At 33.1% G+C, this 27,899-nt stretch overlaps 1 protein-coding gene across 1 annotated transcript in view; it reads left to right on the forward strand.

The window, feature by feature from the left end:
- DGKB (diacylglycerol kinase beta) overlaps positions 1 to 27,899 on the forward strand; it is a 583,788-nt gene that overhangs the window by 423,694 nt on the left and 132,195 nt on the right. Inside the window, exons 23-24 of the mRNA XM_090287823.1 lie at positions 4,529 to 4,619; positions 13,193 to 13,388. Coding sequence (XP_090143949.1) covers positions 4,529 to 4,619; positions 13,193 to 13,388 — 287 coding nt within the window. The remainder of the gene's footprint in view (positions 1 to 4,528; positions 4,620 to 13,192; positions 13,389 to 27,899) is intronic.

Genomic DNA, 27,899 nt, shown 5'->3' on the forward strand with positions numbered 1-27,899 from the left:
CATGAAATTATAGTTCCACATTCCTACAAGCAAATGTATAACTTTTAATAGACTTAAATGCTTGATACTATAGTTTTTATAAATTGTAATAAAAGTTGCCATTCATTTTGTTCAAACTATGAACAACCTTTTTCATAATTATTTATTGGTGAATTTATAGTTACCAATTAAAAGAGAAAAATAAATTGCTGATTTCATTTGAGTTGGGTATGGGTTTAATTTTTTAAAAATGCTTATTACTGTAGTCCATACAATTGGCATTTAATTTATAGGAGACTTGAAGAGTTGACAAACAATAAACTACAAGTGTCCCCCACATATACTCCTATACTAACCTCTGGGTGTTGCATTGATGAGGCCCCACGGCCCTGCCAACATGCCACTACCCGGGAATGCTTCTTCCTTAGGCTACAGTGCTCATACACTGGTGAAGTGAAGTCCCACCCCACCCTGTCATTTGATTGGTGGTGTATTTTTAAAAGTAATACTGAGCTACATTTAGGAATAAATGAGTAACCCTATAACTGATGTTTAGTGTAATGACTCTTGGCAATGAAGAACAAATAAAACTGACCTGATTCTATGACGTAAATAGACCACTTTAAACACTTAATGTATTGCTGTAAGTCAACAGCGCTGCATTTCTCATTACCAATGTTGTTAGGTGAGTTGAAAACTCTGGTTACTTTCTAGGGTATTCCACCAAATTGTGAGATAGAATTTTATTATTAAAATAAAGTTATTGAATTGTTAGAAACACTGTTCTCTGAGACAAAATGATGATGGTTGAAATATTTTAGTAACAGGGCAGAAGTGAAATAAAGCTAATGAAAAAGATGAGATTTTTTGAAACATCCTTAATGAGTAAAAAAATATTTATTTAACCCTAGCTGGGTAACTCAGTTGGTTATAGTGTTTTCCCATAAACCAAAAGGTTTCAGGTTCGAACACTGGCCTGGACACATACCTAGGTTACAGGTTCAATCTCTTGTTGGGGCATGAATGGGCAACCAATGGATGTTTCTCTCACATCTCTCTCTCTCTCTCTCTCTCTCTCTCTCTCTCTCTCTCTCTCTCTCTCTCTCTCTCTCTCTCGCTCACTCTTCTCCCCTTTGCCCAATTCTTCTCTCTCTAAAATCAATAAAAATATACCCTTGGGTAAAGAATATATATACATATATGTATATATATTCATTTTAAATTCATTTTAACTAAGCTACTTAAGACATTATGTTTTTGTTTAGTTTTGAAAGCAAAGATTAAAAAGGGCTTTATTTTCTCATTTGATGAACATGTTATCCATACAGTATAGATAGGCATGCCTAGTTCAGGACACTTGAAAATTGATTCAAGAGTCTAACAGAAGATTTTTTAGCTATACATATTAAGTGGCCTTTCTATATTTTCACTAAATACATAAAATAATAAAAGAAACACACCTATGAGAAAGTTGACCAGTAAGAGTAATTTCACTGAATTAAAACTTTCTGTGTTTATGACTTCTGAGCTTTCTCTTGTAAGATAAACGAGGGAATTTCACCCATCCTGTATGTTGCATCTTCATAACGAGCTTCATATCTAATTGGGGTTTGTTTGTTTTGTTTTTGTTTTTTGTTTTTTTTTTTTTTTTTTGGTATTTTGGGGGAAATGCACTATCAATTCATGTTTTACTTGTTTTGTTTTATGTTTGATGGGTTAAAATTACTTAGTAGACAAAAGCTAAAACAAAAAATAACATGAACCAGGAAGAAAAATTCTAAGGAAAATATTTTTCTAGAAATTAAATTACTTATTTGAAAGTTTAAAAGTTGGAGAACTAAATATTAGCTAAATTTCATGACAAGAATGATTTTTTTACTCTAGCAAAAACTCCAATAGTTCATTTCCCCTGAAGATATGTAAAAGAAGCAAGAAAATGCCTGGTAAATATGAGTTAATTTATTCATTTTTACCTAAACTTCTGGTAGGCAAGCACTTTATTAAACTGACACATATAGTCTTACAATTAAATTCATTGAAATAGGTTTTAATATATTAATGAATTAAAATTATAATAATTTTGAGAACTTTTTTGGTAGGACATTTGTCATATCAATCACAAAGCCTGTCTATGAATACAATAAATAAGACTTTGGTTTGAACATTTCACAGTAGTTTAAATGTTCAGCTTTCTTATTTTTAAAGTTCAAAGCTACATGTTTTCTCTGACAAATTTGAGTTAGAGCTATTTGGATCGTTTTCTAATGTGAGCCATAAAAATAAATAGCATACATGCTTAAATGTGTGGGTTTTTTTATTTTTTCATTTCTACAACCTAAAAACCAGTTGGGTTGAAAAAAAAATAAAATTTAACAGCTTTTAATTTGTCATGTGGAATCTGATTCTATGTGCTTTTTATTACCTCTATATATTTACCTAAGTGAAGCATAAAATGGTTGTAATAATGGAGAATTTAAAGCAGCTTTTGCACATGAGCAGTAATGCTAACTAATGTGAATAAAAACTGAATGTAAATTCTCAGAATTTCTGTTTCTTGTGTTTACTAAGGTATATCTTGGTCAGCTGCTATAACTCCTCATCATCTTAACTAAGCTATAGAGAACTTTGATGGATAGAATGGGGGGGAGAATAATCATTTACAGACAATCAGAAGCCACATATTTATGTTTAATTGCATTTACATTTGTATCTTTAACACTAAAGATAATAGCATATGGAAGTGAATATACTCACTGAACATTTGTTGAGTGAATGAGCATATGAATGAATGAATTCAAAAAGGTCTGGATAAAAGTCCAACAAATAATGTTGTTAGGAAACTTGCTGAATGTAGGAAACAGCTCCAAACAGTCATGAAAAGTCTACTAATTATTATCAAAAGGTTGTTTTGAGACCACCTCATACAGACCAATATTTTCCTTTCAATATACTGAATGATGTAATTTTTCATCAGGATAATGAGTCGTTAGAAAAATATTTTTAATTTTACATAACTTTAGCCAGTGTAAACATCTGTAAAAGAACATCTATAAAATAAACATTTGCATTAATTTTAATATAAACTTCCATGTAGGTTCGGGCCCACAGATGCTGGTATTAAATGTTTGTCCCAATTCTGTCTAACTACTATCATCTATTTTTATGTATTCAGATATATGAAATCAGGCCATAGCCCAAAGAAAATATTCTCTAGAAGAGAATAAGAAATTGTGGTGTCAAAATCCAGTGAAACCTGTACTAGTGTTCCGATTACTGGCCTGAATACGTGATTGATACAAGAAGAGCTAATGAAATGTTTTTATTAAGTTAATAAAACCTTGTGTGAGGCTAAATATTATTGAATACCTCTAGATGAGATTACTTAAGTAATTTTTAACATAATATCAGAGAACTTTATTCAATATAACATGATAATAAGCATGTATTAGGTTCCTGTCATTTTCCATAACTAAATAGGGTTTAATTAAGTAGTAAAAACTCTGCCAAATGTCTTTTAAATTTTTTAAAAGTTGTACATGCTAATGTGAAAGTCACATAGCAATATTTATGTCAACAAGAATAACGACATGAGAGACATATTTGAATATCATAACATAATTTCTTTGTTTGCTTTTATGTATGAAAACATGTATCTCATTTTACCTATTTTTTCTAATTGAGGACATGATATCTTATTAGAATATGTATGATTAAAAACTGTGTTTTTTTCCATGAGAATGAATTTTTAACTCCAATACTGGGTAATATGAAAGTCTAGTCAACCTTTGCAACATTATATTAAATGATCATAAATTTAATTAACTGTCACAAAGAAATAAAGGTACTCAATGGGTTATGGGAGAAATTAAATTTTAAACATCTTACTACCATATTAAATACTGAAATATTTTAAACTGTATTTTCTTTACAACATTTTTTTATATTGATAATATGTTGAAGCTTTACTTCTAGGATGTATCATAATTTCCCACTAATGTTCATATTAAAGAGAGCAATATCTTAATGAAATAATTAATATTTATCCCCCAAATACTAAATTTTATCTTCATGGGTAACCACAATTTTAATATGCTATCCAATAATGCCAACTTTTTAATACATAGCTATCTAGAAAAATCTAGCATATTTAGCTTAGTTTTCCTTTCCTTTTCTTTTTTTTTCCCTAGGAAAAGCTGAGATTTTTTTCTCTTTATGAGTGGCTGGTATAAAATGAAGTTGTCCAAGAACAAGCTGAGAATAATAAGCACTGAAATCATATATTAGGATCTGAGCAATCAATATGTAGAAAAGTCAAAGATATGCTTGAATCTGTCAGATCAATACATTCCTGTAATTCCCTCAGGAGCAATCATACAACTTGACACCAACATTTAAGCTTTGAAAATTATGTGACCATCTATTACATTGTAGATGGTACATGTCCTCAAACCTTTTCTATCACTTAAAACACAAAACAGGGCTACCCCATTTAAAAACTCCTCTGTTTTATTGACAACTGCTTAAGCTGCTTCTTCCTTTCCTTTTTCAGAATGAAGAACAAGTTCTGGTATTTTGAGTTCGGCACATCTGAAACGTTCTCGGCCACCTGCAAGAAGCTGCATGAATCTGTAGAAATAGAAGTAAGAAAAATGAATTCTTTTTTATAATACTATGAAATGGCTTGAGTTTGGTTATTAATATGTTTTGGGTACTTCAGTTGAAAGAGTTATGTTCTGAGCAATCCATATAGCTTCATCCATGATTCTAAAATTTTATTTCTGTCCCTCATTGGGAACCTAGCACTATCTGAAATGTTTGTATAAGTTAAGTTTGAGTATGAGTTATTTTAATACAACATAAAAGAATGAGAGGTGGAATACAACTTTAGAGATCAATGGAGAAGTTAAGAGACACAATGTGGATAGAAAAATCGAAGATAAAAGAAAGTACTTGAAGAGAAGAGAAAGTTGCAAGATACGTTAAAAAAAAAACTTATTATTTTCAGGTCTCAATATCTTATAACCTTTAAAACACAGTTCACAAAAATTGTACTCACTTTCATGAATAAAGGTTAAAAAGTATACTTTTCCATTTCATTCCCATTCATTAACTAGATTTTCTCAGTTTCTGAGGTTGCCATTTCCCCATTACATTTATAGAAAGTGAAAAAGCCAAGATAGAGAGCAAAGATAGCAAGAAAAGATACACTTTAAAAAGATTTGTAGCAAATAGGTCTACCAAAAACTACAGACATTGTAGAACTAAAAGTTTTGGAGATGGGGTTATAATAGAAAATGACTTAGTTTTATTGAGAAATTTTAGAGGTTAAAGAATAAGAAAAAGTTATATGTTGATAATTGGTAAAGACAAACCATAAGAACAGAACTATGAAACAAGAACATCTAATGACTGATATGAATTGAGAAATATTGGCTTCAGCACTTTTTATTTAAAAAATAAATGAGAAACTTGTCTTCTGAGATCTGAATCATTAGTGGCATATATTCAGGTAATACATTTGGTAAACAAAAGTAGTCATGAGCACATGAAATCATAAAGGCCTGGCTTGACTCTTTATTATCCCACTTTTCTAATTTACTGTTACTAATAATAACAGCAAAGATAGTATACAACTCTTTAGGCTTTTTATTTAGTATGATTATTGAATAAATTGAAGTATTAGAAGGAGAATTGGTGGCCACAGAATGAAAAGTCTTTCATGACTTAACTAGATTATAAATCTGTAGAGGTGTATAATCTCAAAAGGTGAAGAATTTGGTTTGGCTCAACATTGACTTTCTCTGATTACTATTTATGAATATATCTGTGTGTGTATATTGTGTAAATATACATAGTCTTATATATTTATATTGTTTTATATGTGCATCTATTATTAAACATACCTAAATCTCCCTATAGGAAGGGATTTTGAGAATTTCTTACCCTCAAAACACTCAAAGACAATCTGAAGAAGAAAGCAAAAATGAAAACAATATATAAGTATGGTTTCTTGTTAAATGTAGGGTGGATATTCTGAACCCTCTTGCACTTCTTACCTTACCCTACCACTGAATATAGATCGCAAGAAAAACGATCAAGGGGAAATGCTCCTTGTTATGGATAGGAAATCTCAACTTAATCTATGTATTTAATAGAATCCCAATTAAAACCCCAGTGTTTTATTGTAATATTGACAACTGATTCTAAAAGTTTATATGGAGAATTAAGAGTCCCAGAGGAACCTGCCCGATATTGAAGGAGAACAGAACTAGAGTATTGACACTACCTAATGTCAGGACTTACTACAAAGCTATTGTACTCAAAACAGTGTGATAATGGTGAAGGAATAGACAAATAAATTAATGGAACAGAACAGAGATTCCAGAAATAGACCCACATAAATACAGTGAACTGATCTTTGATGAAGAGGAAAGACAATGCAATGGAGCGAAGAAGGGTTTTTTACCAAATGGTATTGAAACGACTGAGCATGCACAGGCAAAAGGGGGGGGGGGAATCTAGCCATAGACCTTCACTCTTACCAAATATTAACTCAAAATGGATCACAAGACCTAAATGTAAGATCAAAATTATAAAACTTCTAGAAAATAACATAGGACAAACCTAGATGGCCTTGGATATGGTGATGCCTTTTTAACTACACTACAAAGGATTACAAAATAATTGACAAACTGGATTTGGTTGAAGCTAAAAACTGCTCTGTAAAAAACAATGTCAAGAGAATGACAAAACAGGCCATAAATGGAGAGAAAATATCTACAGAAGACGTATCTTATAAAGGACTCTGATCCAAAATATACAAAGAACTCTTAAAGCTCAACAATAAAAAAAATTAACAACCCCATTCAAAAATGGTCCAAAGACTTAAACAGACATGTCACCATAAAAGATACGCAGGTGGGAATGAAATGATAGTCCGATGCAGATTACAACAGCAATGGCATATCACTACCCTCCTCCTAGAAGACTGAAAGCATCAAATACAGGTGAGAACATGAAGCAACAGAACTCGCCCATTGCCGGTAGGAATGCACTACGGTAAAGCTACTTTGGTAGACAGTTGGGTACTTTCTTACAAAACTAAAAACTAAATATACTCTTACCATACGATCCATCAATAATGCTCCTTGGAGCTGAAAACCAAAAGGAGTTGAAAATTTATGACCATGCAAAAACCTGCTTATGGATATTTATAACTGCTTAATTCATACTTGCCAAAACTTGGAAGCAAACAAGAGGTTTTTCAGTAGTAGGTGAATGGATAAATACCTCACGCAATTAAATATTCTGTATCACAAAATAAAAAATGACCAAGGAAAAGGTACCATAAAGCAAAATACATTTGAATGAAAATCAATGTGAAAAACATTTGATTTTCAAGTTAATAAACAATGACATTAGCAAGTTCCTTAGAACAAAATTATTGTGTCTCACATCTTAGAGAAAAACTATTTAAAAACGTTCCCCCAAGAAATCTGAACAACTAAAACTAAGTTATTCTTCTTAGGGTAGTGTTTCTACAGGCCCCCCAAGTCTGACTTACAGCTCTGCAACTACTGAGATGTTCTATAAATGACTGCAGCAACATGTCTAAATCAGAGCCAGTACAGTGCACTCCCCATTTTAGTGTTACATATCTTGACATACTGTTATAATTTTATGCATTTATCTCAATTCTATATCTTGGTGTGTGTGCATGTATATGTGTATAGATGGATGGTAATACAAAAATCTTCCTCTCTACTTTTTAAATTTTATAAATGAATCCAGTCTATCATATTAGCAGAATGTGCCTTTCCACCCTCAAGGTTGCTTTATAATTAAATATAACAAAAACAGCAATTTGGAAATTCAGTTGTGTTTCATGTTGCTTCCTATATGGCCTACAATTATACCAACTATGGTTTGAAAATATATACCAGAGAATAAAACCACTTACTGAAGTGGTTACAAGAGGGCCTCATGTAATGCATATATAGATTTTATAAGCAGCTTCTTCAAAACAAAATTTTTACTGCATGACCCTTCACTTCACATTTCTCTTTCATATAGGAAGCTTTTTCCAAAAGGGGTGAATATTTGGAAAAATATGAATATCATCGGATAATAGTTTATAATAATATAGCTAAGAATTATATATTATTGAATTTACCTTATGCTTGGTGCTAAGCAATGTACACACATTATTTGATTTGGTCTCCCTCAAAATCCTATGAACTGGAGAGATTTTATGTCTCCATTGCAGAATTGAGCAGATGAACATTTTCTTTAATAATTTAAGAGAAATAAGAATTGTGTTGCTGCCAAAAGGTTTAAATGTAGGGAAGCAAGTAAACTGTAGATTTTATACATATATGTGTGTTTTTGTGTAAAATGGCAATATATGTGTAATATATGTGGCAAGAGAGATATTAACAAAGTTGAAATGTTTAATTTTCAGAATTTCAATTATCTTCTAACTTTGTTACCAAAGATAAATGAAAAGCTTTAAAACTTGAGTATAATATATTAAAAACAAAGCTTATATTAAACTATTTGTGACATACACCTAATGGTCTCAGGTCAACATCTGTACCTGAAACTACAAAGTTCATGGATTTTTAATTTGCTTTACATACCAGGCAAAGTTCATGACATGGCCCATTTTCCAAAGTATTTCAGTCTTTTGGTTGTCCGTGAGACTGGGAAGGATGGAAAGTGTTAAAGCCAAGAATGTCTACCCCCAAATACTGGGATTTGTCTGAAAGGTTAAGTTCTTCTATAAAACCGTAAATGATCTCAAGAATTAATAAATGGCAATAAGAGTGTCAGGTACATTAATAAATTAGGAAGTTTTGAAATATAAGGTTCTTATTGCTGCCCAATAGCCTGGAAAAGCAGCTCTTACAGACAATAGGGTCAACTTTCCCAACTTAGTCTGTGTTCCATCTGTATCAAAATCATCCTGGATGCTCTTTCAACATGCATTTAGAGGACCTTCATCTCGTCTTAGCCCTACCAAAACACTATCTTGGGGTGGGGAAGTGAAACTTTTGAAAGGACATTTTTTTGTTTTTTTAAACCACTTTGTTGAGGCATGGTTGACGTTGACAAAAAGGTGTACATGAAGTATACAACTTAAGAGTTTGAAAATAAGCATGTAACTATGAAACTGTCCCCACACTCCATGCCATCAACATATCCATCAGCTCCAAAAGTTTCTTCCTGCCCTTTGTGTGTGTGTGTGTGTGTGTGTGTGTGTGTGTGTGTGTGAGAGAGAGAGAGAGAGAGAGAGAGAGAGAGAGAGAATACTTTAAAGATCTGCCCTCTCTTCTAAAGATTCGCTTTTTTTTTTTGCAATGAAATTCCAAAAAATCAGTGATGAAGAGATACAGTTGAACTTCAACAAAGATGGTAATAGGAAATCAACGTTGACCTCATTAAGCCCAAACAAAAAAAATATCTCATTATTCCAGAAAAGAACAAGAAATACGGTGAGCGTGAAGTACAGCAGTATCACTTCACTAAGATAAATGATTCATAGATTTTTCTGAGTGAAGAGAGGGGGGAAGAAACATGAGGTAAAAGAGGAGTGAATGACCCAAAACTGAAAAGTCTGTTCCATGTTTACCAGGAGTTTTTGATAAGCTAACTTGGGCTAAGAATTCTAATATTCCAGCAATAATTTCTAGCTTTCACAGCATTTACTTAAAAAGAGAACTTTGAAATTAACCTGTTTTTTTCTGTTACTATCATGGTGAATGCATGATACGTTTAACCACTGGGAAAATATAAAGTACCTCACCCTTCAAATATCAGAAGAGATATTGTCAGCCATTAATGTATATGTGTCTATTTTAACTTATAGGTTTGCTGCTGTAGTTTTCAACAAAAACATGATTTTGTCTTGTAAATTAACAATGAGCTGGCAGACACTCTTCTAAAAGCATACTTAGATAAGTCATTTTACTCCACACTATTTTATACAATGAGCAAATCAATGTTCTCATCTCTTCTTGAGCAAAATATGAATACATCTTATCTGCCCTCTGCATAAAATTAGACTCACTATCAAAAAATTATATACAGCTTATAATTAATTTTATCTCATCAAATTTGTTATCCATATTTACAGCTCTCCAGTGTTCTTCATATTTCTTGAATTTTCCTATCAAATAACACACTAACTGAATGAATCTAAAACACTAAATTCATATATAAAAGCTTGTTCTTAACACCTCTGTATAGTATGGTCCAGGGTACACTTCTAAATCGGGATTAAAATACCTTGACAAAGACATTTAAACCATTTTTACTTCTTTTAGGAAAACTTCTCTAGAATAAGATCTTCGCCGTAAAACTGACCAGAGTGGACTGCGGAATCAGCATCGCACTGTGCAAACAGCTACCGTAGTGCTACATGTTAACGACCTTTTTCTATACAATAAAAATATTCAAGATTTATGGACTAGCTGAGGCTGTTAGCCTTTAAGCTTTTATACTCTTTTCTTCTGTAGTTACCTTTTTAAAAATCATAAATCTGCAAAGCGGATGAAAGTACCACCTGACACAGTATTAGAACTTGTTTACATTCCACGGCCCTCACCTGAGCTTCCGTTCCCATGCCTTCTGCCAAGTGCCTCCGACGACTCCTGGTCTCCATCAGCACTAGCCCTGAAACTTCCCAGACTAACGCACAGGATGTTCATGCAAACAGAGGACGGTAACCTGAGGTCAAGAACTCAGGGAAACGTGCTATTAATAAATAGCAAATTATCTAAGTACATGGCCCTCCTCTCATAGGAACCTCAATGTTCTTTATCAGGCCTTCTTTTGGGGGACCTCCCTAACGATTTTTTTTTTCCCTTTCACATTTAAGAGAACTACTTAATCTGTTTCCTTAAAACTACATGCGACAGAGCTCTGGAGATTGAAAACATGAATATTAGTATACAGTGATATTTTTCAATCGTCACATGTAGCTCCCCAGCTCAATTTTTTTAAAGCTTATTTGCAGAGGAACAAAGGAATAGTCCTTCACTAATTCTGAAGGTAGCGCGTCACGGTGGGGTTCTAAGGCCTAGTCAAGTAATTGTCTTAGTGTACTGCCTGCTGTGTTCAATATTGAGTGAAAATGGAAGCCAGGTCCCAACTCCAGTTTATTTCGCGATTCTTCTGTTATTTAAATGATTTTAGTCAGTTTGGGGGAAACCAGACCTTTATAAATTAACAGCAGGGAAATACCAAAGGTGTCAGATTGCATATTTATCATCTTTTTCCGTGTAATACTTAAATATGTATTAAGAAGTGACTGACATAAATTAGGCAGATTTCAGAAGCCACAGGCCATGGCTTGTAGGGGACCCCCTTCTGCTTGACATTTCATCCTTGTCAAAGATCAAATTATTTTAATTTAGGCTGCAAATTATAAGGAATGAAGACTTCTTTGTGGGAATTCCCTGTGGTAATCTGACTTTTGTTGTTACTGCTGCTTGTCAGTGTGCAAAAGATATAATATGCATGCAAATAAGGTTAAAAAATATGTACTATCTAATTATCCAGCCAGTACATTCCACTTGAAGACCATGGGAGGCCTGACACACAGTGTGTGTTTGATTCATTGAGGCCTGCAGGGTATTTACACAAGATTACTTTTAATTATGAAATTAATATCTGTTTATCTAGAATATATAGCGGTAAGTGAGTTATACACATGAGTAGAATTCTTTAGTAAAAAGAAGTCATCTTAATTTAATACATGAAAAGAAAGAAAAAAGTCACTTGTTTCTAGGGGGCAGAAATGGCATCATCCAGACCTTGGTTTCACCCTTATTGGAACAAATTAAATGAAAACTTGGCACCTTCTCTAGAATTTGTTTCTAGCTCTGCCAAGTAGGCCCAAGATGTGATGCTTTATTTCACAGTTTTTATATTTTAGTGAACAAGATGCAGTTTAAGGTTCAGTTAGGAAAATGGGAGGGGGGTTGCCTATTTGTTTGGTTTTTGTTTTTTATCATTTCAGGGTATCATTATCTCTTCTAAATTCAGAAATCATTACTGATATGAGAGAGAGAATGATACAATTACTATCAATTTATTTCTATAATAACATGTAACATATAAAACAATCTCACTGCAGATACTCTTCAAGTTATGAAATACGTATTTAACAAAATCCTTTGTAAAACAAACTGTTGTATATTTACATCTCTCTTCCCATGTTGACTTATAACTGAACTTTGGAGAACAATGTCTGGGATATGTTTGTAATTACTACCATTTTAGAAAACTCAAAACATATGAGTGACTCCAAAAATACAGTATAACCTTGCCACTCTCCACATGTTTCCATCACTGGAAATGAAAAGAAAATTCAAAAAATTTAAAAAGTGTCCACTCTGAATATGACAAGCATAGTCTGTTAGCAAGTTTCATGTTTTTTCAGACAAAGAAAAACAATCCACCTGCTTAATTGGCATTTATTTGTTCATTGTTCATTTATTTTTACAGCAGCTATAGAGTGACGATGGGTCGGTGATTACATTTCCTGCTACCCTTGGTGTGCATTTTTCTCCCTCAACCTGCCTGGTTGTCATTTAGACAACTGTGCCTCTCTTTGCCCTTAATGCAGTTACTTGGAACTTAATCTAGACCAAAAAATCATCCCTGGCCATTTTTAATGTAAATTGGAGCTCTTGCTATTGCTGTTTTGTAATTTTTGTTTTTTTCAGAAGTCTCTTAGGCCACTTCTTTCTCTGCCCAAGAAGTGAGACCATGAATTGTGAGTTCTGTTTTTTCACTTTCCCCTAATATTGCCTTGCAGTATGTTCTAAATATGAGGCAATCATTTAAATTTTGACCATACATCCCAGGACCAACGTCTTTGTAACACATTGAAAATTTATAACCTGTTATATAGGCAGATACTAATGTGTCTCCCTCCCAAAGGTTTTGTGTAAACAAAGAGACACTGATGATTCAATTTGATCAGTTTTCAAGACTATGAATAATAACAGGTTAATGTTGGTGTCTTCTTTCTGTTTATATTGACATTTAGGGCAACTATTTAAGTGTTCTTGAAAAGCTTATTTAGAAAAGGAAAGATTATGGATTTTAATGTTCTTATTAAAAGATAAAGAAATACAAAAGGAGAATCAAGAAAAGAAAGATAAAATATCTTACTGTGTGTGTTCTTTTCTTTTTTATGAATCAGTGCGATGGAGTACAGATAGATTTAATAAACATCTCTCTGGAAGGAATTGCTATTTTGAATATACCAAGCATGCATGGAGGATCCAACCTTTGGGGAGAGTCTAAGAAAAGAAGAAGCCATCGCCGGATAGAGAAAAAAGGGGCTGACAAAAGGACCACACTCACAGATGCCAAAGAGTTGAAGTTTGCAAGTCAAGGTAAGTTTTCTAACATTATTTGTTAATTTTTTCTTAATCTGCTTTCAAAGACTCCATTAAAATTAAAGTTTCCATTACACTATAGTCTATATACTTAAACAGTTGTATTTTTCATAATATCAGATGTATACATGTGATTAAGTTATATCTTGATAGATTCTGCAATCATGTATAAACTGGCTATATTTTTCCTTGATTATTTTCTTCTTATTCTCCTCTCAATATATATCTTCCCACAGAAAACAAATACATGTGGATATTTAGTGGGAAATAAGATAGTATCTATTGTACATTCAACTCAGGAATGTGATTGTCTGGGTCAGAATGTTTGAGTTGCTCTAACAAGGGCCTAGTTAATGCTCTTCTCAGGTTGTGTTACAGGGTATTTTATTTTTTGCTTTGTTTAGTGAGGCTGTGCTAATAAAGTATCATACATTAAGCTATCATTCTACATTCCATATATAATAACATGTTTAAATATCCAACAATAAATCTTACTTATCTGCTGCTATTGTTCCTGAAATTTAATAACAACAGTTAGGAAACCTGGGAAACAGGGCAAAGGACTAACAAAATAAAGTAGAATATCTGTGGCTCAGAATTTTCAACTCCATTGTAATATAGTTCACTTTGGGATTTGGCACAACCAACTTCTGTTGATAGATTTTATAAAACAAAAAATATCAAATTGGTCATATTCTGGTAATAGATCATTCTAAAATGATTTATATATATTATCCATAGTATTTCTTGACCTTCCAGAATCTACCTAATACTCCTGATGATATTCAGATATCTAAGAAAACATATTGACTGAGCTCAGTGTAAAATTGTTATAGCCTTATTATGGACACAATAAAATAATGAGTATATTTTTAATAAATAAAATAAAATGTGAGCATGTTGGTAGGCTTGATCGTGAAAGGAAATAGCTTTATGTTTTGATGTCTTCGGGTGTCTGATTCACCTGAACTAGGTAGTAACTTCTGTTATGTGGAATTTGGTGACTACGAGGGTGACAAAGATTGACAGAGAAAGTACCAGGTATCCTCTTGAAAAAAAGTGTTTATTACAACCTGCCAATGATAGAAGTTTTTGATGCTCCTTAAATGTGTAGGTAATCTTAAAGAGGTAAACCTTTAAGAGTAGTGTAATTTATTTATTTTATTCAATTTTTAAATTACTGTTTACTTTCAATATTATTTTGTGTTGGTTTCCAGTATACAGCCTAGTTGTTAGACAATCATATGCTTTACAATGCGTTCCTTCTATATTTCCAGTCCCCACCTGGCAGATACGTAGCTATTACTGCATTGACTGTATTCCCCGTGCTGTGCCTTACACCCCTGTGACTGCTTTCTAACTGCCAATCTGTAGTTCTTAATTGCGTCACCTCTCTGACCCAGTCCTCAACTCTCCTCCTCTCTGACATCTCTCCGGTATATCTGTGATTATGAGTCTGTTTCACTTTGGTTTGTTCGTTTATTTTGTTCTTTAAATTCCACATAGAAGTTAAATTATATGGTTTTTTTATTTTAAATTTATTTTGTTAATTATTAAATGTTGTACTTGATAGCAAGGAGTAAAATTTACTATTTAAAATATCTGTACATACCCCTCTCCTAAGTGGTAAATATTTCTATTGTTTGACTATGTTTTCAATTTCACAAAAACACAAAAACAACAACTGTATTAAAGTGACACAAAAATAACAATGTCATTGACGTCAGGGTCCATCAGCATTTTAAATCTAAATATATTTTTAAATTTACACAAAATGATTGCAAATATTGACTTTAGGATATGTGAAAAATATAATTCTAGTCTAACATGTTTCTTTAACCCAGATTCAAATTAATATTTTACCATATTAATAAAAAATGAAAAATTGAATTGTGCAACTTTCTTCTTTTTTTAAGGAGCACTTTCTCAAAATATTAACAAAATATTTCTGTTATGCCTTTATAAAACATTTGAAGTTTAAACAAATTTTTTATGATTTTGGAATGGATTCTTATCTCCATAAACTTTAGAAAACTTTGGTGATGAGAATGAAGTGGGAGTGGGGGAATTACATGTAACCAAATTTTTGTAATAAAGCTAAATTGTTTTATTTAGTAGAAGAATTTTAATTAAGAAAAAAAACTTTTAAAAAAGTTTTTAATTAAAAAATATGTCATAGACCAAAGGTACAGGATTGGGTTTGGAACATTAAACTCTCACTTATATTATACTGTACATGATCTGGTACTCCTGCACAATAAATTTGCTTGCAATCTTTGAGGACACTCACAGTATAAAATCAGAGTATCTACAATTAAGAAATTAACATGTTGGAAATTTTGCGGTTGAGTTGATTCAAGTTGACCAAAATTATAATTAATTCATAATTACATTATTGTTCCAAAGAATATTTCAGAACAGTTGGATGTAATTATGAAAGATACTCACACTCATACTCATCTAACTCAGTAGATATTTTTGTATTTTTAGAGAGAGGGGAATGGAGGGAGAAAAACATCTATCCGTTGTCTCTCACGTGCTCCCAGCCAGGGACCTGGGCTGCAACTCAGGCACATGCCCTGACTGGGAATTGAACTGGCAACCTTTTGGTTCTCAGGATGGCACTCAGTCCACTGAGCCACACTAGTCTGGACATAGACATTTTGTTAGTTGCTTTGTCTTTTGTCATTCTCTCTCTCTCTGGAATTACAAATGAATGCATTATATACAGACAATAGGTTTTTAAGCAAAATTGTAAGATAGGCCAGGTATGTTTCCAGTGCTCTTTGCCTTAATAGTCAATCTTTCCCATTTGTTTTAGTTTCTGAGTTCATCTTTGCTGCCCCCTCTTCTGAACTAAATCTAAGCCTCAGCAAGATGTCTAATAAATTCATTCCCATTAATGTATAAATGACTGATTGCAGATGAAAGTAGAGATATTTGCATTTTAAAAGAAATAAAGGCCTTCAGCTAAACCATTATTTTTCAAACTGTGTTCTATTGAGTTATAACTGCAATTCTTCAGAGGTTTCCTAAAATTCTTCAGAGGATCAAATTCATTATTGCCATATTTTGGAGTAATAAAAATATCCTAAAGTGTTTTCTATAAAATCATTTTTTCATATTAATGACTCAGATATTTAAACTGTGTTATCTGACAAAAGCAACACCCTCTCCTGCTCCTCCTCCTCTTCTCAGTTGGTAACAGGTAGATAGAGTCAGAAGATAGATTTATATATCCACATATGTAAATTAATAAATAAGTGTCACATTAACCGGAGAGTCTGTAGTTCTACAATGGTCATTTAAAAATATCTTTGCATATTAAATGAGGATAATTATACAAATGGGTACATTACATTACTACCATGGCCCATGTGAATCACATGTAATTAAAATGCCCACAAGCTCCAGTACTTTTTTCACAATCAACAAACAGCATAGCAATCAATGGAAAAGAAAACAAGTGTCAATACTAATATTTTAAATGAAAATATTAATCATGATTTAGAAAATACTTGCTAATAAAGAGTCACATTAGTAAATTTGCTCCCAAAAATTCTAGGCCTGCACTAGTGCATTTTATCACAGATTTGTGATATAAACATGCTCACAACTATAATTTAAGGGCCAGCAATGAAATTGAAACAAATTTCAGCTAAGTATGCAGAATGAAATAAATTTGGCTAATTGAAACTTCAAGGGAACATCTGAACCAAATAGCAGTACAATAATATTATATCATAAACTTATACTGAAAAAGTTAAACTATTATATATGAGAAAGACACCTTTTAGAAGGTTTTTTTTCTACCAAACAGTGAGGTCCTCTTAAGAAATGTGAGCAGTTTTTACTTATTCAAATGGTTTTAATTCTGAAGATAACAAGCCCAACTATTCTGCTTTCCAGTACTGAAATCAGAATACTCCCAATATTATACAATCAAAACAGAATACAGAAATCAAGGGAAAATAGGATGCCCGTGACGCTGCCACTGTGTTCATCAAAAAACTCCATTGTCTTCATAAGTAATTTAAACCTTTATATATAGACAGTAGGTCTTTAAGCAAAATTGTAAGGTAGGCCAGGTATGTTTACAGTGCTCTTAGCCTTAATTGTCAATCTAATTTACAGATAAAATGCCAATTTTCTTTTATTTACTGGTTTTTAAAATATTGCTTCATTTGGTGTGGGTGGGAGAGGTTGACTGCTTGACTGCTTTAAAAAGTTTGAAAACCACAAAGCAAAGTAATTACATTCAAGCCATAGAGTTTCAAACATTTGCCAGAAACTAAGGGAGGTACTTTGGGGAGCAACTGGACTTCCTGCTTAAAACCTCATTAACTGGGTGACTGTCTACGCCACCTATGGATACAGCTAGCCAGGTACCCATCATACAAAAGTGTATTTTTAAAACTAATTAATATACAATGTCTCCATGACATTTTTAATAATTTAATTCCCATTTACCACTGCTAATTCTCTAATTTGAGCAGAATTTCCCAAGTGCGGCATGCACTCCACTGATGGAAAATTAAGCAGTACAGAGATGAATATTTTAAAGTTTAATAGTTTTTGTGTTTACTATTATAGTTTTTTTCTTTCTAGTAAGGAATGCCTTCTTAAAATACATATAATCTAAATTTAATCGTTAAAAATAAATCTATGTAAAAAAAGTAAAAACCAAAAATAAACAATAATACAGGAGGTACATGAATATGGCAAAAATTGGAGGTGGAACAAAAAAATACTAATGTGTGGAAAATTGCATCACCTCATATAATTCACATAGCCCCAATTTTGAATATTTAGTGTAAACTCTGTTTTTATTATTCATCATCTTGCATAAAATATGCTATGTACCAGTTTCCCAAGAATAAGCTTTTCCATGTGCACTTTACCTGGACATGCCCCCACCCTACTTTATCTGATGTCTGTGGCCTTTGCTAGTGAAGAATAAAACCCTCCCCTGGCTGCTGTGGCTCAGTGGATTGAGCATCGGCCTGCAAACCAAGTGTCACTGGTTCGATTCCCAGTCAGGGCACATGACTAGGTTGCACGTCAGGTCCCCAGTTGGGGGCACGAGTGAGAGGCAACCACACAGTGATGCTTCTTCTCTCCCTCTCTTTCTCCTTTCCCCTCTCTCTAAAAACAAACAAACAGACATAAATAAATTATTTTTAAAATGTAATAAAACACTGATTCTTTCTAGGAACCTGAGGGCAAACACTATGTACCTAATTGGCTGTCAAGGAATCTCTCTACATCAAATGACTTCATTAGTATTATTTTTTGTTGAAAACTCTGAAGAATTAGGAAAGAAAGGTCAATTTAGACCAAATTGGTGAAAAAGAATAGATGAGTTGATATCTGGAAAGGCATGACAATACTTGAATTCCTTTTGCCTCTGAAGATAAATAAAGTTATTGGCTCTGATATCTTGTCTTTAAAATGGAGATGGTGAGGACTTGAGATTAATGTATGTGTTCTGTGTGTTATATTGCCTGCATAAAAGCACGAAGAGCATTTAACTAGTTAGATCCCAACACTTCCTATACCTTGGAAAACTTATACTTATCTGAAATTTGTTGGTAAGAGACATTTGTCTCCCATTGTTATCAATTTTTCTAAATATTACTATAGTATATTTAGGGTAATTTAGACGTCAGTGTTTCAAATTGTCTAACTATAACTGCAAAATTCATTTTAGAACTGTAAATGATGTGTTTGCCATTCAAACACCATCTTGCAGAAAAATTTCCAAACACTTAAATTCAATGATTAAATCAGTTAAATTTAGAAACAAGAAAAAGATTTCATGCTGCATTATTATACTTGGATATTAAAACTATTGAAAAAGATCATGGCATTTGAGAAGGTGCATTTCACAAAAATATACGATATACTATTACCCTGATAATTTCATTGGTTGAAAATAAATAGAACTAAACATTTGCTATCTAGTAACCTTTAAGAAGATGTCTCAAAATGTATTATGATTATATGTTTTTAAAATACCTACCTTGAAGTTTTCTAGCAATGGATAACACATAATAACACATACTTAATAAAGCTATTTAAATACACATATTTGTTCACAGTTGAAGATTGCATCATATACCTGGATATCTTAATGTAGATACTATTTTTTTTTACAACCGGCATGATAAAGTTTATAAATAGTAATAAAAAGAAATTAGAGCCCTGGCTGCTCATAGCTCAGTGCATTGAGCATCGGCCTGTGAGCCAAGTGTCACTGGTTCGATTCCCAGTCAGGGCACATTACTAGGTTGCACATCAGGTCCCCAGATGGAGGCGCGAGTGAGAGGCAACCACACAGTAAAAAAAAAAATTAGAGAATATAAGATATATTTCTTATATGTAAAAATACACATGCATTTCAAAATATAAGACCATGTACTCTTATCTTTGGCCTAGCTGCCCTATAAAATCATGTATATTATGAGGAAACATTTATGGTATTTTTTGTCTTGACACTATAAAAACTTCATAGAAACTATTAGACCACCTAGAAATTTGGAAAGCAGAAACCATAAATTAAATACATTATTATTTAAGAACAATTAAGTCACTTACTGACAATCTTTAGAATTTTCTTATATCCCTTCTGAGCTATATAAAATACTTTTTGTAGTTAGCATTATTTCCCATTTTCCCATGTTTAACAGTCAAATTTTCAAAATCTGACATGCAGTAAATTGTAGAAATTCTTATACTAAAATTGGTAAGGCCTCAAAATCATTTTGGATGTAATATAACAGATAAATAATCATTTAAAAAGGAAAGTGGCACTTTCTGATAATTTCATAAATGAGCTCATTGCTATTAAGGGCTTCTCTTGAAAACAAGTTAAAATTAGAAAAATGGATAAATTCCAAAGAACAGGTAGGTAGGAATAGCAGAACAAAGAGCAACTTGCTTTCACCTAATGAATCTGGGAAAGCCTGAGAAAAATTAGTTTTTAGTGGCAGTCACATATTGAAAAAAATATATGATTTGGCAATCAATTTAATACATGCAAGGGAAGAAGAAAAGGAATTTGTTTATTTGAGGTTTTAAATTAAGTCTTAGCTATTATGTCCTCTGACATCTGAGGAAATACCTTATTTTCAAAATGCTAAAACTATTTTAAGAATCTCTGCATTTCTAGCTATTGATTTTAATTGTAACTTCAGAGAAGGATGAAAAATATAAATGTTTTAATGGGTCATCTTCTCTCCAATGTTGCTGTCCAGTATCAGTTATAAAATGACTATCTTATTTGTTTCTGTGACATTGTATCTGTTTAAAATAATGACAGGTCATCTACTCAGGCTGAGACTACAGTATCATTTTAAGTAATTTAAATTATGCAGTGGTGGAAATATAAAACATATTTTCAAGGTAAAAAACTATTGGCTGATTATGCCAGCCTCAGCTAATTAAATAACACTCGTAAAGCATGCTTTCAAATATTAGTCACATTAAGTTTCCAAATGTGAAACCGTGCATAGAAGTTTCCTAAATATAAAACCCTATAGTAATCTTGCCATTTGAGGCTAATTATTTGAAGCTCATGTAATAAATGTGTCTCAGGGAACTTAAAATAATTTGTTTTATAAACAGAACACAACAAATTAGAGAGGATTGTTTAAAAATAGTAAACATTAAAGAACTATTAAAAAGACATGACATCAACTACATAAGTTGTTAAATCTAAGTCATGATTTTATTTTTTTTCTGTTTGTATTGAAAACCATGTTTTCTTTTCATCAAGACAGAAAATAATAAATTTTAAAAAAGTATAACCTCATTAAGAATGAAACTTCAATTCCACCATCTTGTGGAATGGCATCTTATTCAGAGATTTCAAGTCCTACCAGAAGAGACATTAGACTTTTATTTTACCTTTATTTTTTAGGTATTTTTTTTTCCCTGGTTGCCTTAAAGCTTGTTATGAGCCCACCATAACCTAACTCCTGGTTCTCCTTGCATGTGTTTGCCTGACTACTAGAGGGTAGTGAGCAAACATAAGTCTTAAAAGAATCTAATCCCCCCATCTGCTACATAAATTTTCTCTGAGCTGTACAAAAAGGAAATCAACCACTGGAGTTCCATTGCCATGAATGTTGTTTTCATGAATAGTCTTTTTTTTTTTTTTTTTTTTTTTCATGTACATAGAGCTAGTTAACATATAACTGGTAGCTTCTTGGACAGGATCTAGCCAACTCTGTTTTTGTGGAAATTGATAGAGATTCCTAAAGATCATCATTTCCTCCACACTGAATGATTATGTCCCTGCCTTAATAGAAACGTTTCTATTGCTCTTCCTTTGATAAGCTGTGGATTTACAAACTCGGGGTGGGAGGTTGTTTTAGGAAGGTCTATTGGCTACCGTAAAGTACAGCTGTTAGTCAGACTCAACTGAAGATTGAGGTCTGAATGTGATCAGGTGACAGTCATTGGAAAAAAGACTAAAACTGTCCATGGATAAACATGACTAATTTAGATAAGCCCTAGGGAGCTTTTTTTGAGAAAGTTCAAATGCCTGATGAATGTCACACTGTTGTTCTAATTATCCGATAATACGGTAGAAAATAACAATCTCATTTCATCCTTTTATTTACAAAACTGCTCCAATTATCATTATATTTTACCTGTTCTCGTTCTGAAATATTGTTACTAGTTGAGAGATTCATTAAGAGAGAATAATTGTATTATATTTCACAGATGCACAGAAAGAAAATGTATCTTTCAACAATTTCATTTCCCTGAACAGTTGTTCATTTCAGGGTTGGAGACAGGTCTATTAAGTACCTTCTACCCTTTTAAAACATGTCAGAGCTAACCATTAATACTGAAATTAGTAATTTGTTACTGATTAAATGAAAGAATCAGCTGCTCTTTGTACAACTTAATTTCAGTGAATGAAACAAATATAACAATATTTTCAAAATGTATTAAATAACAAAGTAAGAATCTTTTTATGTACAATGATTTAAATTGATGCATCTTTTAATTGTTAAGGTCATTAACATACTGACATTTTTCCCTATTTATACCTGAGAATATGTACTTCTCCATCCAAAAAATTACATAAGCCATATTTTCTTACTGAGTGTGTGGCATTCAAAATTTCAGAGTGTCTTGTTAGAAGAATAATAAGAGAAAATCAACCAATATCAAAGAACATTTCAGTTTTAGATTTACTGCAGGAAAGTTTTATGGGATTTGTGATTAAATGTATTTTCAAAGTTAAAAAGAGTCATGTGCATAAAATGTGACTTTGAAGAAAACAGGTCTAGCCTTCTGGTCTGCAAACCAAAAGGTCCCAAGTTTCTTTCCTGGTCACAGCACTTGCCTGGATTGCGGGCCATGACTCTTGTTGGGGGCGTGTGAGAGGCAACTGATTGATGTTTCTCTCCCACATCAATGTTTCTCTCCTTCTCTTTCTCCCTCCCTTCCCTCTCTAAAAATAAATAAATAAAATCTTTAAAAAATAATATGAAAACAGGTCTAAGATATGTCGCTTCATATTTGAAAAGTTGGTGCTGTGAAATAAGCTATCCATGGTCACATGCAAATAACACTAAGACTTGTATCTCTCTTGTAAGAAATTGAGCAATAATTAAATAATATACTAATTATTGATGGTTTTGCCAACTTTCTATACTTGACAATAAGTACTTTCTTCCCTAAGAGCCCTTATATTCTAGTCTTTTCTTACATCACCCTGGCCAGCTCACCAAGACTGAAGTACCAGGACATCTACTAAGCCTAGTGGTAAACAAGCAGTCATCACATCTTTTACCCACTATAAAATTATGAAAGATGCTATTTGATTTTTAGAAGACAATAATTGTATCAAATTTAGGAATTTTGAATGTATATAGTATTTGAAGAGCTCTAATACATAAAAAGTTAATTAATCCGCATATATCATTTTAAAAGTATGTAACTGCTTTTTGAGTTTTAGGTTGAATCTGAGGTTTTGTACCTTCTGTAGTTAGGCATTATTTTTTAATTCTTCATTAATATATTTCCTGTTCTTTTTATAATGAAACTTATTTCTTTAAAGGGATTCTATGAGGTTTTTATTTTAATTGTTTTAATATAGACTATTTTTTATTTCTGTTGCTTTTTCTTTTGTTTTCATTTTGCTGTTTGATTTTTGAAAGTTATGTACATGTTACCTTTGCAAACATTACTTTTTATTCAAATGTTTATACAAAAGTTGGCAACTGATGAGGAACAATAACAATGTTTTTATTCTTGAGGAAACAATGAATGTGCTGTTTATAGTAGATACTAAAAATTGAGCTTCTTTTGATAGTTAAGGAAAATATTCAGTTATCCAAAAGATTATGAACAAACAAAAATATAACAAATACATTAGCCTATGTATTAAATTGAGTGAACTTTTTAACCTGATCTTTTAAATCTCTCTACTAGACTTTAATAAATCAGGGAATTTACCAGTCAGTACTCAGATGCCTTGATCGTGTATATGCCATGACAGATATATCTCTGAGTCTGTGTGCATGTATATTAACTTCATTTATGGGGAAAGGTTTATGGACATACAGGTATCAAACTGATACATGGAAGAAAAGTGTCCCTTGAACACATTATTTTGAAAGTACCAATCAGAATACCAGAAAAGCAAGGCATTGCTTTAGTAGGAAGGAAGACGGATTTTATTTTTAATAGCAGAAGAGTGTGAGAGAACTGTTCTTTAAACTACAAATCACTATCCCATTACCCCAAGAGAAGAAGATGGAAATAGATAAAAGGAGGAAGGGAATCCCTTCTTTTCAGTCTTCTCTTTTTCTTTATTACATGTCATCCTTTGAGAATACTGCATTTTTCAAATTTCATCAGTCTTCCTCCTCTAGATGAGAAGACTCTGCCATATTAGCTGAACAGCTCACTCTCTTGATGGACCATTTTGCATATTTATGCCTACTTACCTTTCAGAAGACAATAGCTTCTGAAAGTCTGGAGGGAAATTTTGTTCCAATACTGTATTGACCTTATGTGTTCAATATGCTTATTTGTTTGCATTTTTAGTTGAGTTATAGTTAATATATAACATTGTGTAAGTTTAATGTGTACAAAGGGTAGATTTGATACATTTATATATTGTAATGTGATTGCCACCATCATGTTAGCTGACACCTCTATTACATCAAATAATTACCATTTTGTAATTATGAGAACAATTAATATCTTTTGTCTTAGTAATTTTGAAGGTTATTATACAGTAGAGTTGTCTATATTGTATCAACCTTTCTCTTTTTTTGGTTTTACATCTTCCTATGAGGTGTATTATAAATGGAAGTTATCATTTTTCACAGTAAAGAAAAAATAAGAAAATTAATATTACACAAATTGTCTCTCTCACTGAATTCTCATATCCATCCCGGCTGTCTTCCTCCTACTTTCTTTTCAAGTAAGCAGCCTCTGAGAGGAAGCACATTTGACATTACCATTGAAAGTCCAGTGAATTTATTCCAAACAGGCTTTAGTTTTATTTCTCCACACTATGATGATATGGCTACCAAACAGCATGGATCAAAAAGTAGGTTTACAATTGTTTGTATGGAAAATAATACAATAATTAAAAAATGATAAGAATAAACTCTGTGTTTCATATACTAACAACTGTAAACCTACTTTTGCCCCACCCTGTACATTCTATGGTAAAAGGAAATGTGACCTCAGACCCATTATTAACTTGGCCAAATCTGTTTCCTAACCTCTATAAATGGAAATAATCATTTCTGCATTTTTACCTCATAGTGTAATTTCTACATCTCAACACGTTTCAAATTAGCATTTACCATAGAAATGTAACATGGTTTTATTATTATTCCACCAACCTAAAAATAGGCACAAGACTGTAAAATATGGAAAGCAATCACTTCTCAGCCTTTTGGCTAAGATCAAGGGCAGAATATGTAGAGGACTTCCAACTTTTGGCCCATGTTTGTAAGAGAGGACGCAAAAATTAAGGCTTTATTCTCCAGTTATGCAAACAATTGCCTTTCTAGGAATTAATCATATTACCATAGAATTATAAAATAGGACCCATATTTCGAATTTTGGAAAAAAAATCCTATTCTGAAAAAGTATATTATGAGTAAGTACTAAGTTCTCAAGACTTGAAATCTTTAAATGAGAACTGATGAGAAATAAGATACTGACTACATTCTGATCCATCTTTGAATTAACGGTTATTTATCATTCCTTCTCAAAAAAGGACAAAATCCCATTAGAATATGTGGACCAATAAAAGTTGATTAAAATGAAGTTGACTCTCAGTATTAGAATGATTGAAATATTTTGTTTATGCCAGTTAATTTTTTTCTTTGGTCAATCATGAAAAATGCAATGTTCGCTTCCTTCACTCCCTTTGGTTACACATCTTCTATCTCTCATGATCTTTCAAAGATTTTAAGACTGTGGTGGCCACAGCACTGATTGCCTGGGAGCCACATAAGCCCATTGCCCGTGGCCACTCCCCCGCCCCAGAGGTTTTACAACAGAGATCAAGTCACCCCAGCAGCCAACTCAGATTGTAACAGCTGCTCTGAAGTTTATTTTTCTCTCTTGAGGGTACATTACCTGTGATTCACAGACATGCTTCTAAGAGCCCTCTCTAAAGTAGGTTGTACAGGACAGTACAAGCTGCCTAACAAATGGATGACGCTGTGAGGTGCTGCCTGATGGGGTGGGAATAAATTGTAGGAGAAGACAGGGGACAGGTTATAGGCCCTAGTAAGGCTGCAGAACTCTTCAAACTAGTGCTGACTGTGCACCAATGAAGTGGTAATCACTGTCAAGATTAAGCCCTGGCTGGTATGGCTCAGTGGATTGAGCGTCGGCCTGCGAGCTAAGTGTCGCTGGTTCGATCTTCCAGTCAGGGCACATCAGAGAAGGAAAACTCTGACCCCAAAAAACCTCCGCTGCCTTGCGGCATACCTCTTCAGGGGAAAGGCTAAGGGAGTAAACCCCGACAGAAAATCCGGAGCCGGCGTCCCTAAGGCGGTTTGACGTTGTAGTCAACACCGGCAATTCCTGCGGCGCACCTGAAGCCAAGCTGTATTGACTCCGTCTTTCCCTTGGACCCTTCAGCTGCGAAGAGAGGGGGTGTCTGCTGCATGGGCAACAGCAGACCCTCCATATCACCCTGCCCAGGCTCTGTAGCTTCAGCTTCACTGGAGAGGACGCTCCAGCGTCATCGCAAGATGTCGATTCAACACGGGAGGAGACAGATACCGTGTCACTCCCGAGTCGGACTGCACAGCCATTCTCAGCGGTGCAGATAGACTCTTAAGAAGCTACATCATCGTCTCTCGAGACGGACGGCTGCCGACGACGATGACGACTGTCAAGATTCACGGCCCTTTAACACAGACTCAGTAAGAAAGAGAAGGTTGAAAGAGTTCTATGATTTTATTTTAAGTTTAGTGCCTCTTGCTTTTGAACAACTCTTTCTAGACAGCAGGGATGCAGTTTCATTGTAGGTCACTCACAATTCTCAGGAAAGCTTTCTGCAAGGACTGAAGAGTTTGAATTTGTGTTTTAATGTTCTTGCTTGTGTTGTTTGTTGGTGCTGGTGATGTTAATGCTACTATTTTTAAATTAAAAAGGAAAAATTCCCATAGAGTTAGAGTGTGGGTGTCAAGTTTCTCATAAAGTGTAGAAAGTATAATCATGGTTCATATTCTTTTACCAACTGAGAATAAGTTTTAATTGTCTCAAATATTATTGCCTGCTCTCATGGACATTGCTAGGGTAGATTATGTCTTTATAAATTATATGTCCCTTTAAAGAATGACTTTCTTTTGCTCTGTTTTCATTGTGGCTGGTATCATATCTTCAATTTAGCATATCTCTATATAAGCTTTTCATATATATATATATATATATATTATATATATATGTGCGTGTGTGTGTGTGTGTACATACACACATATAATGTGCATATAAGTTATTTTTATATAAATGATCAGTATATGAACATCAAGGTCTATCTGGAAAAAGTCCAGCCGTTATTAATGTAATGAGAATGATTTGCGTGACATCGATATAACCTGGCAGCCAAGGAAAAGGGACTGGAATGTGCATGCGTGAACAATGAACACTACTAATTAGTGGGGGTGGTAGACTCATTGAGTGAGCGTGTTGTACTGTGTGGCTGTCACATTCAAAATGACAGAATGAGTAGAGCAACAAATGTGTATCAGATTTTGCGCTTGAACATTCTTCTGTGGAAACCATTGAGAAGATTCAGAAGGCTGAGGCTATGGGCAACTGGTGACTGGCAGCTTTATCACAATAACATGCCTGCTCATCCATCATGTCTCCTGCAGTTTTTTGGCAAAACATCAAGTCACCAAAGTAACTGAGCCCCTCAACAGCCAAGATTTGGTGCCCTGAAACTTCTGGCTTTTCCTAGACCTAAAATCACCTTTGAAAAAGAAGTGATTCCAGACCATAAAT

Source organism: Furipterus horrens, unplaced genomic scaffold (genome assembly GCF_987537825.1).
Source record: "Furipterus horrens unplaced genomic scaffold, mFurHor1.1.pri manual_scaffold_9, whole genome shotgun sequence".
Classification (NCBI taxonomy): Eukaryota; Metazoa; Chordata; class Mammalia; order Chiroptera; family Furipteridae; genus Furipterus; species Furipterus horrens.